At 48.1% G+C, this 16,161-nt stretch overlaps 1 protein-coding gene across 50 annotated transcripts in view; it reads left to right on the top strand.

The window, feature by feature from the left end:
* MADD (MAP kinase activating death domain) overlaps positions 1 to 16,161 on the top strand; it is a 39,352-nt gene that overhangs the window by 5,464 nt on the left and 17,727 nt on the right. For 4 of the 50 annotated variants that reach the window (XM_033412244.2, XM_033412343.2, XM_033412374.2 and 1 more), the window contains exons 3-22: positions 208 to 511; positions 1,033 to 1,164; positions 1,587 to 1,700; positions 2,395 to 2,475; positions 4,318 to 4,496; positions 4,836 to 5,071; positions 5,272 to 5,428; positions 5,700 to 5,803; positions 6,407 to 6,597; positions 6,975 to 7,099; positions 7,480 to 7,619; positions 8,449 to 8,550; positions 10,226 to 10,285; positions 10,644 to 10,746; positions 11,089 to 11,275; positions 11,373 to 11,523; positions 11,839 to 12,045; positions 14,834 to 14,934; positions 15,517 to 15,588; positions 15,937 to 16,095. In XM_033412244.2, coding sequence (XP_033268135.2) covers positions 208 to 511; positions 1,033 to 1,164; positions 1,587 to 1,700; positions 2,395 to 2,475; positions 4,318 to 4,496; positions 4,836 to 5,071; positions 5,272 to 5,428; positions 5,700 to 5,803; positions 6,407 to 6,597; positions 6,975 to 7,099; positions 7,480 to 7,619; positions 8,449 to 8,550; positions 10,226 to 10,285; positions 10,644 to 10,746; positions 11,089 to 11,275; positions 11,373 to 11,523; positions 11,839 to 12,045; positions 14,834 to 14,934; positions 15,517 to 15,588; positions 15,937 to 16,095 — 2,905 coding nt within the window. Of the gene's footprint in view, positions 1 to 207; positions 512 to 1,032; positions 1,165 to 1,586; positions 1,701 to 2,394; positions 2,476 to 4,317; positions 4,497 to 4,835; positions 5,072 to 5,271; positions 5,429 to 5,699; positions 5,804 to 6,406; positions 6,598 to 6,974; positions 7,229 to 7,479; positions 7,620 to 8,448; positions 8,551 to 10,225; positions 10,286 to 10,643; positions 10,747 to 11,088; positions 11,276 to 11,372; positions 11,524 to 11,838; positions 12,046 to 13,797; positions 13,852 to 14,833; positions 14,935 to 15,516; positions 15,628 to 15,936; positions 16,096 to 16,161 lie in introns of all 50 variants that reach the window. The other 46 variants (XM_033412368.2, XM_033412350.2, XM_049714396.1 and 43 more) reach the window with 24 other exon arrangements.

Genomic DNA, 16,161 nt, shown 5'->3' with positions numbered 1-16,161 from the left:
TTTGGTGTTTCATGATGGGCAGGACAGTAAGTCTTGCTGTGTATACATTTTTGCCCTTGTCATTATTCGTATGTATACCCTGTGATCCTAGCTGAGACCAAAGGGTGGGCTCCTCCAGTTTCTGTCATTAGACCCTCTATGGCTGGGCTGCAGTGGGGTGTCGGCTCCTAGTGCTTATGCGTCTGTTTCCTGCTCTCTGCTGCTCAGGGACACCATGTGGCGCATCTTTACTGGATCGTTGTTAGTGGAGGAGAAGTCAAGTGCCCTTCTGCACGACCTTCGAGAGATTGAGGCCTGGATCTACCGATTGCTGCGCTCCCCAGTACCCGTCTCAGGGCAGAAGCGAGTGGACATTGAGGTCCTGCCCCAGGAGCTCCAGCAAGCTCTGACCTTTGCGCTTCCAGACCCCTCTCGATTCACCCTAGTGGATTTCCCACTGCACCTTCCCTTGGAACTTCTGGGTGTGGATGCCTGTCTTCAGGTGCTAACCTGCATCCTGTTAGAGCACAAGGTGAGAGGGCCAGCTTTCTAGACTGTTCTAGGGAAAGGGCTTTGAAATGTGGCAGAGGCTAGACCCATGAGTTCTCTGAGGATAGGGACTACATCTTTTGCATCATTTTGTCTCCAGGAGATAACACGATACCAGGTATACAACAGGTACTCAGTTGGTGTGGGTTGAATTAAGGTACTAGTATCGTGTGGGATATATTCAGAGGGCTTGACACTCATTTGAATTCTTCTTAACTATACCAGCCTAATTCTCTGAAAATTTCAGTCGTTCTGTTCCAATGAGTGACCCTGGAATTTGGGGGTACAAGAACTAGGATGACAAGGAGTGATTCAAGGGAGAATTATTGCAGTGCTTGCGCTGGGAGGCGGCAGGCAGGATGGGGTGTGAGGCAGTGATAAGTGTGGAAACTAAGCTCCCAGAGCCGTAGACTTGGTGAAACAGAAACTAAATTGTAGTGTGGGAAGCAGTTTTCTCACAGACCTTCTCCTGTCGGGTAACCCTTGTGGTGTGGCTCGTTGCAGGTGGTGCTGCAGTCCCGAGACTACAACGCACTCTCCATGTCTGTGATGGCATTTGTGGCAATGATTTATCCCTTGGAGTATATGTTTCCTGTTATTCCACTGCTGCCCACCTGCATGGCGTCCGCAGAACAGGTGAGTCTCAAGGTGTCTTCTGGCTTTGTCACCTCTGTTCTAACTCTGTCCAGCTCTGAGGGCGAAGGCTCAATGCCCAGAGAAGTTGTAAATCAGTAGTCGTCCTGAATTCCTTGTTATAACTTATTTGTCTACAAAATCTGAACTGATCTGGTGGCAAAACCTATGCTATTTATGTTTTTTATTTATCACAGTTAATATAATGATTATAGGCTGCTGGCTACACCACTGCAGGTGCTACATAATATGTAGAATATGCACTATTACTTTTCTAAAATCTGAAAAATTCTGAACTTTGAAACACATCTACCTTCAAGGATTTGGAAGAGGGATTGTGGACCTGTGTTTTCCTTATCTAGAAAAATCGTGACTCAATATGTGATCGCAGTTGGTTTTGGTTTTGTTTCTTGTCTTTTCCACAGCTGCTGTTGGCTCCGACGCCGTACATCATCGGGGTCCCTGCCAGCTTCTTCCTCTACAAACTGGACTTCAAAATGCCTGATGACGTATGGCTAGTGGATCTGGACAGCAGTAGGGTGAGGCTCTTTGCTGAGGCATTGTAGGGTCTAGAATAGGATTGTGTTCCCTTTTTCTAGATTACTCCCAGGAAGTTCCTAAGTTTGTGGACGATTGATGTTATGAGACTCATTGAAACAACTTTTTAAAAAATACTGCTTTTACTTTATTGGCTTAATAAGCCTTGGTTAGGACTCAAAGAATTATAAGATTTAGTTTTGCTGGAGTTAAATGCTTCCCCACATCTTCCAAGAGCAGTAGGGCAGTTGTGGTTGCAGGATCATTACTGTGGTGTAGGTCATCTAATGGCTTTCTGGGAGTGTAGTTTCTAGTAAGAAACGGCAGACTTTAACAAAGTATATTAACATTCTGCAATGTGAGTACATTCAAACTTTGGTAGGTAGCCCTTATATGTGTTCATTGTAAAGCTTTAGAAAATGCAAATAAGTATAAAGAAGTCAGTAAAAACTATGATCCTATTATCTAGAGATAGTCACCAATAACATTTAGGTATAATATTTCCTTTCAGGTGTATGTAGGTGTCATATACACGTGTATGTGTATATTTTATATGTGTGTATATAATATATGTGTTTGCATATATATAATAATACCATATATATAACCTCCTATTCTTGTTACTTACCTTTATGTAAGAGAAACTTTGGAGCAGCTAATTCTAAGGTCATGCCTTTTATCTTTCTTCTGGTGCAGGTGATTGCCCCCACCAATGCAGAAGTGCTACCTATCCTTCCAGAACCAGAATCACTAGAGTTGAAAAAACATTTAAAACAGGTAGGTGAAGAAGGAAGAAAAGAAAAGAAAAGCAAGCAGCTATAGGACTGCTGTAGGCAGACAGCTCTTATTGTAAGAGCCAGTTTCCTTTCAGACTTCAAGTGGAGTAGATTTTCTTAGCCTTGGGTGAGCTTAAAAGGAGATGTATCCCATTTCTGGGTTGCAGGGTGAATCTCAGAAAGGGCTTTTTACATTCCTTTTAATTCCCTGTGTGCCCCCTCCCACCCTCTCATCCTTGTAATGCTGTATAAAACAGCCCTTCACTTTCTGCTGCTCGTCCCATCTGCCATTCTTAATGGCCTTGGAGCATTCTCTCAGTGTTACAGGAGGGAGTCAGTAGTTTGGATAATCTGGCTCCTTTTATGGTTTCCTCTTGAATTGATCTCTGGTCCCTATAGAATCATTTCTTCAAAAATTCCTTTCTCTGAGTAAAAACCCTTAAATACATTTTTCATTGATTGATTTTCTTCTTCTTCTGCATGCTGAACACAGTACCTGAAGGTAAAGTGTGATGAGGCCCTGGTCCTCTGCGCTGCTGTATGTGTTATGTAGGACCACCAGTAGATAGCTCTGTATTTCTTTTTAGGAATCTGTCATTTGAAGGGTCTTCAGGAATCTCTGTCTGTGTTGTCTCAGTTCTTAGAAATACCTCTAGGTGGGGATTTCCCTGGTGGTGCGGCGGTTAAGAATCCGCCTGCCTGTGCAGGGGATGCGGGTTCGAGCCCTGGTCCAGGAAGATCCCACATGCCACGGAGCAGCTAAGCCCGTGTGCCACAACTACTGAGCCTGAGCTGTAGAGCCCACGAGCCACGACTGCTGAGCCCACGTGCCACAGCTACTGAAGCCTGTGCACCTAGAGCCTGTGCTCAGCAACAAGAGAAGCCACCGCGATGAGAAGCCCGCGCACCACAACTAGAGAAAGCCCGCACGCAGCAATGAAGACCCAACGCAGCCATAAATAAATAAATAAATAAATAATTTTTTTAAAAAAAGAAGAAAGAAATACCTCTAGGTGAAATCTGTTTGGATATAAATGGGTGATTTTTTTATTATCCTTCTCTTTTTTTCACTTGCTTCATCACTACTGATGTAATATGGTATCTTGTTACTTCAGAGTCCGGTGAGGATTGCAAGTTCAGAAAGTTCTCTAGCTGTCTTCCTTTGCTGTGTTTTTCATTGTTGATGATTGCTTTAGTATGACTAATGAGATGGAGAGGTTGATATATGATATTGGAGTTTAAATGTTTGTAGGAGCTAAGATTTTGGGGCTCACAGATCCTGTATCCTGACCCCTGTTATTCAAAGTGTGGTCCACGAACCAGCAGCATTAGCCTCACCTGGGCTTGTTAAAAGGGCAGAATCACCTCAAGTATATTGAATCAGAATCTGCATTGTAACAACATCCCCAGGTGATTCCTATGCTCATTAACATTTAAGAAACACTGCTGGGCTAGACCAGTGGTTTTCAAACTGCCCCATGGAGCCGCTGAGGGTTGATTTAGGTTGGGACCCCCGAGCATATGAGGCTCTGGGTTCCTTATGTCCTTCAGAGGAGCTTTACTTTTACATGTTTCGATTGTTTATATTTCTACGTAGATTTCAATTGAAAAACAAGATTTTGTAGCTAAAACAAATTTGAAAACGGTTGCCTCGGACTTCAGGTTTAGATCGTTGCCTTGAGTCAGATTGGCTTAAGCGGAAGATTTCATAATTCAGATTGTTTTCTAAAGGTTAAAATATTTGGATTTTTGTTTCAAAGGTGAAGGTTCTTTTCCAGGAATTGAGATTGGCTGGCTGCCCCAGAAATCTGCCTTCTCTGAGGGACTTCTTATTGTTCCGCAGGCCCTCGCCAGCATGAGTCTCAACACCCAGCCCATCCTCAATCTGGAGAAATTCCACGAAGGCCAGGAGATCCCTCTTCTCCTGGGAAGGCCTTCTAATGACCTGCAGTCTACACCTTCCACTGAATTCAACCCACTCATCTATGGCAACGACGTGGATTCTGTGGATGTCGCAACCAGGTACAGCCAAGCCATCCCCACAGTCACAAGCTCTTAAGTGGGTCTCTGCTCACTCAGTGACCTTGGGGCAGATTACCTCCCTGAGCCAGAGGTTCTTTATGTATACAATGTATATAATATTTGGTTACATTTGCCACCTTAGTAAAAGCAAACAGAAGAAATAATCATACTCGCAGGCCTCTGAGACCTCGTGTGAAGAAGGGGATTGATGATTCTTTAAGATACCTCTCCCCTTGCTGTTGGAAGCCCGTGAAATGACGACTGTGGGAGGTGGTCTGAGGCCTCCTTGCTCTGCAGGGCGAGGGACTCAGGTCATCTCACCATCCCCTTCTTCCCCAGAGTGGCCATGGTCCGTTTCTTCAACTCCCCCAACGTGCTGCAGGGCTTTCAGATGCACACGCGTACCCTGCGTCTCTTCCCCCGGCCCGTGGTAGCTTTCCAAGCTGGCTCCTTTCTAGCCTCACGTCCCCGGCAGACTCCTTTTGCTGAGAAACTGGCCAGGACTCAGGCTGTGGAGTACTTTGGAGAATGGATCCTCAACCCCACCAACTATGCCTTTCAGCGGATTCACAACAGTGAGTCCACCTGCCTCTGCTTTGCCCCTCCTTCTGCGTTTGTCCTCCTGATGGCTCTTCCCTTTGCTTTTTCCCTTTCTAATCTTCCACCTGCCCCTGCCATTCTGATTTTGCCTTAGACTTTTTCCCACCTTTCTTTTAGGTTTTGCTTGATTTTTTTCCCTTATTGCTGACTCTCTCCTTTTTTCCTCCGTGGGTAGACACATTCGATCCAGCCCTGATAGGCGACAAGCCAAAGTGGTACACCCACCAGCTGCAGCCTGTCCACTATCGAGTGTATGACAGCAGTTCCCACCTGGCCGAGGCGCTGAGCGTGCCGCCGGAGCACGACTCTGACTCTGACCCTACTGATGACAGGTGAGCAGCCCCTTATGGCAGCAAGACAGTTCTTGAAGTCTAAGAGGCTCTTGCTAGCCGTTATTTAGCGCAATTGCAGAATTTCGTAGGATTTAGACATCAGTCCTTGAAGCCTTGGGTTATATTTTGGTTGATTGTTTTGCGTTAGTTTCCTTATTTTATCTTGCTCCCTGGCCTTGGGTTAAGAGTGTTCCTCTGTTTATTTTTCCTAATGCTGATTCTCCTCCCTGCCCCTTCTTTCTGTTTTATTTTTTTGCTCTTCACTCTGCAGCGGCAGTGATAGTATGGATTATGATGACTCAAGCTCTTCTTACTCTTCCCTTGGTGACTTTGTCAGTGAGATGATGAAATGTGACATCAATGGTGATACTCCTAGTAAGTGTACTTGGAGAAATTGGCCAGCTTGGGACAGGGTTTGGGGTTCTGTGATGGTATGGTCTGTACCTGCCATCCTTGTTGTTGTTTTTATTTAATTAAAAAAATTTTTTTTAATTGATTTTTAATTGGAGTATACTTTTTTTTATTTTTTATTTTATCTTTTTGGCTGCATTGGGTCTTCGTTGCCACGTTGGCTGGGCTTTCTCTAGATACGGCGAGTGGGGGCTGCTCTTCGTTGCGGTGCGCAGGCTTCTCATCGCGGTGGCTTCTCTTGTCGCGGAGCACAGGCTCTAGGCGCACAGGCTTTAGTAGTTGCAGCACGTGAGCTCAGTAGTTGTGGCTCGAGGGCTTAGTAGTTGTGGCTCGCGGGCTCTAGAGCTCAGGCTCAGTAGTTGTGGGCGCACGGGCTTAGTTGCTCCGTGGCATGTGGAATCTTCCCGGACCAGGGATCGAACCCACGTCCCCTGCATTGGCAGGCGGATTCTTAACGACTGCGCCACCAGGGAAGTCCTTGGACTATAGTTGGTTTACTATGTTGTATTAGTTTCTACTGTACAGCAAAGTGAATCAGCCATACACATAATCCTTGGGTTTTGGCAGACGTGGATCCTCTGACACACGCAGCACTGGGGGATGCCAGTGAGGTAGCTATTGATGAGCTGCAGAGCCAGAAGGAAGCAGAGGAACCTGGCCCAGACAGCGAGAACTCTCAGGAAAACCCCCCTCTGCGTTCCAGCTCCAGCACCACCGCCAGCAGTAGCCCCAGCACCGTTATCCATGGAGCCAGTTCTGTACGTGAGGACTTGGAGGAGTGGATAAGGGAGGACTGTTACTTGGGACGTGGGCCTCAGCTCTGTTAGGAAAGCTAGGATGAAGCTATTCACTTAATTTACTACTTTCTCCACATTTCCCCCTTCTTCCTCTCCGTAGATCCTATAGTTTAGAGCCTGTGAGATACAGTTTGACCCCAGAAGGACATACAGCTTTGTTCAGGGGTTAGCCGAGATCCCCTTTGCATAATTTGTGGAGATAGAGAACAGGGGTATAACAAAGATCTTTTCTCACATACCCCTTAGGCTAGCAACCTGACAGGCCTGGCTTGAACTGAGAACATAGGAAGGCATCACAGGGCACCAGGTGACTCCTTTCTATTTAATATGTCCCCTAGGAACCTGCCGACTCAACGGAGATGGATGATGAGGCAGCGGTAGGCGTCTCCAAGTCCCTCCCCACCGTGCCTCCCAGCATGGGCAAAGCGAACGTGGACAGGCGTCAGACAGAAACTGGAGAGGGGTCAGTGCGCCGGCGAACCTATGATAATCCATACTTCGAGCCCCAGTATGGCTTTCCCCCTGAGGAAGATGATGCTGAGCAGGGGGAAGGTTACACTCCCCGATTCAGCCAACATGTCAGTGGCAGTCGGTGAGAGCCTGGGGTTGCCTTCTAGATGGGTGACTGAAGGACCTCACTACAGTGGACCCTGGGCGAGGGTTAACCAGAAAGTCTGAGCAGTCTGAAGGCTCTCATGGTCCCGCGTCCCCAGAGGGTCGTGCTTTGATCTAGGCATTTAGGAATTGTGGGGAGGGAGAGGTGACCGCAGTGTAGCATCAGGCCCACACGCCCAAGATCAGGTACCCCTGCCTGGGGCTTATAGGCGCCACTGTGCATTCAAGGGCTCAAAAGCTGCTGCGGCCCAACAGCTTGAAACTGGCAAGTGACTCAGATGCAGAGTCAGACTCTCGAGCGAGCTCGCCCACCTCCACCGTCTCCAACAACAGCACTGAGGGCTTCGGGGGCATCATGTCTTTTGCCAGTAAGTGCCTTCAGCTCTCTCACGCTTCTGTCCCATCTTCGCTCCAGCAGGGCCTGACCATGGCAGGTATGGCTTAGAGCTTCAGATATAGGGCTGGGTTGGCATTATCGAGCTCCAGATAAGGTCGTTTGGGTGATACCGAATAAGGTATTTTCAGGGGAGGTCAACGAAGAACAGGGACAGATTAGTCGTTATCTTTATACCTGGAGGTTTTAGTCTGTTTCAGGTAAGACAGCTAGCTGTTAACTGAAAAATACTCATTATATTAAAAATCATACACTTGTACATATATTTTGTGGAAATACTCCGGTCAAATTTGACTTGGGTATATATCTAATATCTTCTTTGCCTGGGAAAGGACTTTTTCATCAACGCGCCTTGAAATCTATGTGACATTGACTTGTGCGTAGAGAAAATTACCAGAAATGAGGGGTGGTGTCAGTTAAAGACTAAAGACAGACTAGGGACCGGAGAAAGCCGACATGGGGGATAATTGTGATGGTGAGTTTAGAAGCCCAGGAGGGACAGCACCCACATCAGCCCGGAAGCGCGTTAACTGCCGGCGTTCATGCTGGGTCAGCAGTAGAGGAGAGACTTGGATGTTATCGTGGGAAGCCGTCAGAGAAAGTTGTTACTGGGTTAGGAGCAGTCCTGGCAGTGGCCCCCTTTGTTTGCCCCGAGTTAGGCGTGATCCTTTCTCAGCGAGGTCAGAGGTTCTGGGGTTGCATTTGCAAAGGAGGAGGGTGAAGAGGATGATACGGTCATTGGAGCATAATGCTCTGATTCTTTATCCCTCTGACTCAGTGCTCTCACTCGCTCCCCTTGACAGGCAGTCTGTATCGGAACCACAGTACGAGCTTCAGTCTTTCAAATCTCACACTGCCTACCAAAGGAGCGCGAGAGAAAACCACGCCCTTCCCCAGTCTGAAAGGTAACTCCAGCCCTCCTTTTGCCCAGCCAAGATCCTCTGGGAAATATTTCAGGCCTGTGGGTGCTTGTCAGGAGCCCCATGTATGAAGAATCCTTTGATCCGGCCATCCGGCCATTGCCTCTCATATCGCTTCCCATGGCTTTCACTGCACATCATGAGTTCTTGCTGGTTTTCAGATGGAAAACTGTCTTTTGTAGCTAAAGAGAAGGCCCTGTTCTATCATATAGGATAATGGCAACTGGGGGATTACTGCTGCTTCTGGGGGGAACCTTTGTCAGAGGCACGTAATTAACATAGGGCTCATCAGCTGCCACCAGTCATCTGCCAGGTTCCTACCGCGTGAACTTAGGACAAACTCCGTCCTAAAGAGCTGGCCCCCCAGGGAATGGTTGTGAAGAGCCTGGCAGTGTTTATAGAGTCAAGAAGCCTCTTACTTTGGCTTCATGTCAACTTAGGCCCTATGAACGGGCCTGATAGCATTGGTTGGCTTCTAGGGGCAATTAAGACCTTATTTGATTTTCGTTTTGTGATCTCTGACAGTTTGAAGGGTTCTTCCTTTTTATAAATTTACTTATTTTGGTTATTTATTTTTGGCTGCGTTGGGTCTTCGTTGCTGTGCGTGGCTTTTTCTAGTTGTGGAGAGCAGGGGCTACTCTTTGTTGCGGTGGGTGGGCTTCTCACTGCGGTGGCTTCTCTTGTTGCAGAGCACGGACTCTAGGCACGCGGGCTTCAGTAGTTGGGGCTCACGGGCTCTAGAGCGCAGGCTCAGTAGTTGTGGCTCACGGGCTTAGTTGCTCCGTGGCATGTGGGATCTTCCCGGACCAGGGCTCGAACCCCTGTCCCATGCATTGGCAGGCAGATTCTTAACCACTGCGCCACCAGGGAAGCCCTGAAGGGTTCTTCTGAATTTACTCTGACTTCTGTTTATTTATTCTGGATTTTGTGCTGAAATATTTAATCACAGAAGGAAGCACAATGAGAAGCCGCTTCATGTATTTTTTAACTGACCTCTCTTCCCAGTGTTAAAAGTGTCAGGAATCTAAAGAATGTTCTTTGGTGGGGATGGGAACATAGGCTAGATGGGCAAAAGGACATCATAGCTAGAGGTGTAGGGAGCTAACCAGCCCTGTAGAGTGAGTCTCCACAGACTCAGTAGGTGAGGGATGGAAAGGTGTTAGCGTCACTGGCTTTCATTTGATATAGTTAAAGGGGAGAGCGATTGAAACGCTTTCATTGCATGCTGTTGCTTCACTTCATTTGCTGCACTCCTCACTCCCATCCAGCTCCCACCCTCACCCCCACCCCCCTTCCCATGACAGCATCTACAAGTTGGGTCTCTTCCCTCTGCATACCTGCAGCCCCCCGGACCCCTGTGCTAGATGTTTCATGAAAACCCATGGTCCCCCTTCACGCATGTGCCTGTTTAGTACCTAAAGGCTCCTTGTGTTATTACCCTGCCTCTGGCTTTGAGAGGCCATAGCCTTAAGGATGGTCTTTCCTCGAGCCTCAGTCGTCTCGTGGCCACTTGGCTTCCAGCTCTGAGGTGCCTAAGAACTAAGGTTATGTGCACTAAGCTTTGGGAGGATGCTCAGATTATCTGACTTACAGCTCCGCTGAGGGGTGCAGGGGTTGTGGTATCATGGTGCACCTACTAATTGTGTATTTTGTGTCCCAGTATTTGGGCTAAATACTCTAATGGAGATTGTTACTGAAGCCGGCCCCGGGAGTGGTGAAGGTGGGTCTTGCCCGTGAGCTATGCATGATCTTTTTTCCTAGCATCTCCTGTGCCTGCCTGAGGGCCATCCTCCTCATGGAGCAAGCGGCATCACTCGAGTGACCTGCCTTGCCCCGTGCCCTGGGATGCCCACGCCTGCCCATGGGGTGCGCTGCTGGTGCATGTGGAGTGGCCTGAGTCTCCATGCCCACTTCCTCCACATTGCCATGGCTGCTTTCTACCTATGTGTGATGCCCCAGTGCTGCCCTCAGCCAGCCCTTCCAGGGAGTGGGTGTGGAACACGGCTACCCAGGGCTGTGCTGACACCAGCTACCTGACTACAGTCGTGATATCTCTCATTCTACCTTCCTGGCTGTAGGAAACAGGAGGGCCTTAGTGGACCAGAAGTCATCGGTCATTAAACACAGCCCAACAGTGAAAAGAGAGCCTCCGTCACCTCAGGGTCGATCCAGCAATTCTAGGTAATAAATGGCAGAGCTGTTTTAAAAGTTCTCAGACAGAGGTAGTGATCCTTGTACCAAACACTAGGGAGGGAAGCTCTCAGTGGGTAAATGAAATCCCTTCCCCTCCTGACGCAATCCCCATGCGGCAGTAATAGCTCATGGTGTTGAGCAGAGTGCACCAGCAGTGGCGGGTACTCGGGCAAACCAGGCCGTCTGGAGAGGTAGGGTTTGCAGTGGACTTGGATGTTTGGAGATGTGGCTTTGCGTTTTGCCCTTGGAGGCAAACATCTAATCTGGTGAAAGGGGGAGATGCTCTGCAAAGGAGCCAGTGACCACAGAAGTGGTATGTGGACCCTCCAGTGAGAACCAGCAGTTCCTGAAGGAGGTGGTGCACAGCGTGCTGGACGGCCAGGGAGTTGGCTGGCTCAACACGAAGAAGGTGCGACGGCTGCTGGAGAGCGAGCAGCTTAGAGTCTTTGTCCTGAGCAAGCTGAGCCGCACGGTGCAGTCAGAGGACGAGGCCCAGCAGGACATCATCCCAGATGTGGTCAGTGCTGGGGGTTGGGAGTTGGAATCGACTGGGAAGAGGGACACGGGCGCCAGAGGCAGTTGTCCCAACTCTTGCCCCTGGGTTATTGTTGCAGGAGATCGGTCGGAAGGTGTACAAGGGCATGTTAGACCTGCTCAAGTGCACGGTCCTCAGTCTGGAGCAGTCCTACGCCCACGCAGGTCTGGGTGGCATGGCCAGCATCTTTGCGCTTCTGGAGATCGCCCAGACCCACTACTATAGTAAAGGTAGGGATCGGACCAGCAAGGCAGCATGCTGTCCACGGCTCTCCCACTCTTCTCTGAAAGAATGAACTCGGCCCCTTGATGAGTTTCCCAGTGTCAAGCTGCTTCCTGTTAGGCTTTGGGATTTTATTTTCTAGTGCGTGTATGTATGTAGTGGGTGTTTTTCTGTCACGGAAAAGAACGATGTCAGCTTTTCTTTCCTTGCACTTCTTCCCTTCCACATCCTCCTCTATCCTTGCTTCTCCCACCTCATTCCCACACCTTGACTCTCACTCACTGTCTCTTTTGACCTCTTCCTATATTTGATCTTTTCCTCAGAACCAGACAAGCGGAAGAGAAGTCCAACAGAGAGTGTAAATACACCAATTGGCAAGGATCCTGGCCTGGCTTGGCGGGGGGACCCAAAGGCCATGGCACAGCTGAGAGTCCCCCAGCTGGGACCTCGGGCACCAAGTGCCTCAGGAAAGAGTCCCAAGGAACTGGACACCAGAAGTCTAAAGGAGGAGAACTTTGTAGCATCTATCGGTGTGTATTGTGTTGGGTGTGGCAGAGGAGTTCTGGCTTCTTAATGTCCCTCCCTCCTTTCAATTCATCCAGAATCCCGCCTTTCTCTTCCCCATGCTTTGCTCTGTAGACAGGAAAATAGGTTTGTGTCCTTTTCTAATGGCATTTCTTTATACTTCTCTATCCCTTATGCTTCATTTACAGCCACCCTCACCTACATCTTAGAGGAAGAATGGAAGTTTTGCTTAGAGGGCCGAGCGAGGCTTAGTGCAGGAGTCTGAGCTGTCCTCCCCGTCCCTCTCTTTTATTTACATCTGGATTTCTTCACATAATGGAGAGGCCACATGAGCTCCTGGAAGCTCTAAGGAAGTTTATAGATGCATCTTTGGGCTATAAAATTGTGACTGTCTGGGTCTCTAAAGCCAGTTTTCCCCCATCCAACCATTATGCTGCCCTCAAATTTGCTCCTTTGGGGCATGTCCGGCAACCCCATTTCCCTGGGTTCTGGACTTGGAGGTACAGAGTTCTGAGTCAGCTTTTCTTTAAACATGTCCTTACTGGACTTGATTAGACCTTGCTTACGTTTGGTGTTTCTCCATTCCCACTAAGGCAGAGCCTTGGTGAGCTCTCTGGGTGTCACCTGTTTGACTCACTCCCTGCCTGACCTCGAGTCATCTAGATTGTGTCTTGCTTTTTCGGGTTCTAGGTCCCTGGGCAGTGTGCTTCTAGCCGGTGCCTCTTTGCCACATCCATTAGCAGTTGCCTTTTGCTCCCATAAATGGTAATGAGGAACCAGTTTCCTTCTTAGGAGAGCTGTGCTTCTCTAACCAGCAAAATATTGTCCTAGAGGCAGTCAACCATGCTTTTCTCCTACCTGTTGTGATGTTCTAGAAAATGTACTGACCTGCCAGTCTGGAGGTCTGGAGTTTTAGTCCTGTATCTGCCCCCAACTAGGAAAGTGACTTTGGGCAAATCATTTCCCCTTTCAGGGTCTCTATCACCTCATCTGGAACACAAGGAGATTGCACTAAGTAGACTCTAAAGTTCTTCCAGGAAGAGAATTGCTATGATCGGTACTCTCTCTTCTTAACCCCTGCTAAGATGCTCTTCTTGACCATTTAGTGTTCTCTGTCACCTCTACCAGAAGCCTTTTTCCCGATGACTGGCTAAGATGGGTCTCTTGGTAGGGCAGGCACTGATGCTGAGGGTAAGTTGGGGAGTTTTGGTAGCAACAAGAAGGGATGCTAACTGCCTACCTTGAGTGGCCTCTCTCCAATCCAGTGAATCAAACAGGTTTGTGCTCATGCTTCTGAAACCCTTTGGCTGCTTGAGGTAATCATCTGTCTTATCTGGAATCTTTAAAATTTGCTGTTGCCTAGCTCACTTGGCAGAGGGCGTGCTGTGGTGGAAGTTTAAACTGGTCCTGAGCTACCTGATCTTGAGCAGGTGCTCCAGCCTCTTTGGGATCAATTTCCTCCTGCCAGAATGAGGGAGCTTGATTAAAGGCTCTGCCAGCTCTAACATTCTGTGAGATTTTTTACTGCCACATGGAGGTTAGGATAGGAATTTAGTTCTTGACCTGGGGGGAAGGCGTTAGATCTCTTGATTTTTTTTTAACCCCCCTCCCCCGCAATGAAGATCTCTTTTTATCTCTTGATTTGTAATCCTGTGCCTGAGACCGAATCATCTTGGGTGGGTGGGTTTCCATTTCGTCTGTCTGACCAGCCTCTGACTCTCTGTCTTTCTCTCCTGCTCACATTGCATCTGGGGTAGAATTGTGGAACAAGCACCAGGAAGTGAAAAAGCAAAAAGCTTTGGAAACACAGAGTAAGGAACAAATGCCCCCTCCTGTTCCCAAGTCTCCCATACCTGCCAACTCCCCAGGCCCAGTTGGGGCAGGCTCCGTTTGTCAGCCCCACCCCAAATTTGCTCTTGGGGGCGGGTATTTGGAATGAAAGCAGGTAGGTGGTATGTGACTCACAGGTATATGCTTGTAGGCTGCTTCTTGCCCCCTCCCCTTGTAGTAATCAGGCAGTAATCAGGGCATCTCCTGTGTAAAATCCCTTAGAGCTTGGTTCTCTATTGCTTCCGAGTTGGTGGGGAGAACGTTTGCCTATTTCAGTGCCCCTCATTGGCTGATGTCTCCCTCACCCCATGAGAAGGCCTGTGGGCACAGTTGGCAGGGATGGTTGCTGTCCCTCCGTGTTGAGTCTGTAGCTTCCCAGCTCTCTCTGGTGGCTTGCCTAGGCACGCTTTCTTGCTTTCTGTCATTCTGTCCTTCTGCCATACCATTGTGGGTGGGCGGGAAATATGGGGGTGGTTTTTTAATGTCAAACACAGAAGCTGCAGGGTGGGGGTAGGCAGCGTCCACTGAAACAGCTGGTGTTTTTTAATCTCACTGGGCTTTTCCTTTTCTAGCCCCTTTAGACATATTTGTTTGGGAAGCAGAGTGACCTGGGGACCCTTAAAGGGTCTTAGGCACGAGTGAAGCTCTCTGATTCTGAGTGCGGTGGAATGTGGTTCCGATGTTTGTTTGTGGAGCTTTTCTGCTTTAAGATGATTTGGTCAGAATTTTCTCAGGTTGAGAAAATGGCTGCAGAACCCCTTGAGACCAAGTTTAATTTTTCCTGCTTGGTTCTTAAGGCATCTGGGGACTTCGTCCAGTGCGGCCTGAGTGGGTGGCAGTCCCTGGAAAGGTGACTGGGACATGCTGAACTGGTCTGGGGCCAGGCTGTGCTGCTGTCCCACTCCCTTCGCCAGCCTGCCCCTAGCCTCTTGTACTGAGTAACACAAGTCTTCCCCTACTCAGGGCCTGAAGTAATCAAACCCACCTTTGACCTTGGTGAGACAGAGGAGAAAAAGTCCCAAGTCAGCGCAGACAGTGGTGTGAGCCTGACGTCTGGTCCCCAGGTTTGTGACAGCCTTGTTGAGGATTGCAAGCATTAAAAATTTGCTATCTGAGAATACTTCTTTAAGATCAAAACTGAACAAAATCACAGCATTGAAACAACATGAATATCCAGTCATAGGGGAATGATGAAATAAGTGTAATATATCCATGTAATAGAATATTAGTATCCGCTAATGACTGTATTTTCAAAAATTTGGTGACATGGGAAAGTGTTTACAAAGCTATATACAGTGTGATTCAAATTTTATTTTTAAAACATACATAGAAAAGACAAAGGAAATATGCTAAAGACTTAACAGAGATTAACGTAGGTGGTAAGTTTATGGCTTATTTTTATTTCCTTATTCTTTCGTGTATTTTCTGTAGTGAGCATGTACTTCTTTAACATTCATTATTTTTCTCGCTCTGTAAGTCATATATATTTTATATTCAGGAGGAATGTTCATTTTTCATGACCTATCTAGGGATGACAATAGAAGGGTGGGGATGGAGAGAAGGAAGAAGATACAGTATTTCTTAGGGAAACTGAGACTAGATTGGACACCTCCCGAATGTGTCTGAGTCCGTGTGTCTTGTTTCAGAGGACTGATCCAGATTCTGTCCTTGGTGTGAGTCCAGCCGTTATGATCCGAAGCTCGAGTCAGGACTCCGAAGTTAGCACCGTGGTAGGGGAACACCACGCTGGCATCTTGGTGGGTGGGGTGTGGGTCCCCCTTTGGAGAAGGGGGCTGCTCTCTGCTTTGGGGGCTGTCCTTAGTCTCAGGTCAGGTTGGGTCTCTTGGTGGAGATGTCTACCTGTCACAGGTCTTTCTTTGTGGGATCAGACCCCAAGATTTCACCCAGGGCTTCTCCTCATCTTGTAAAGAAGGTACTTCCAGAGGCTGTCTGACACACCTTTGCAGTTGGATACTTTTTTTATGGTAGCAGAGAGCTCTAGCAGCTTGGCATTTCTGGGACACATCCTGGGGAATATCCCTTAACCACCTTTTTTTCCTTTCCAGGTGAGTAATAGCTCTGGAGAGACCCTTGGAGCGGACAGTGACCTGAGCAGCAATGCAGGTGATGGACCAGGCGGTGAGGGCGGCACCCACTTGGCAGGCTCTAGAGGCACGTTGTCTGATAGTGAAATTGAAACCAACTCTGCCACCAGTGCCATCTTTGTAAGTTTGTTTACTAACAAAAGAAGACCATTTTTTCAGTGGGATGGGGATGGGTTAGAAAAGGAT

Source organism: Orcinus orca, chromosome 8 (assembly GCF_937001465.1).
Source record: "Orcinus orca chromosome 8, mOrcOrc1.1, whole genome shotgun sequence".
In the NCBI taxonomy this organism is placed as follows: Eukaryota; Metazoa; Chordata; class Mammalia; order Artiodactyla; family Delphinidae; genus Orcinus; species Orcinus orca.
The sequence above is the reverse complement of the archived record's forward strand: the minus strand, read 5'-3'. Positions and strand labels throughout refer to the sequence as shown.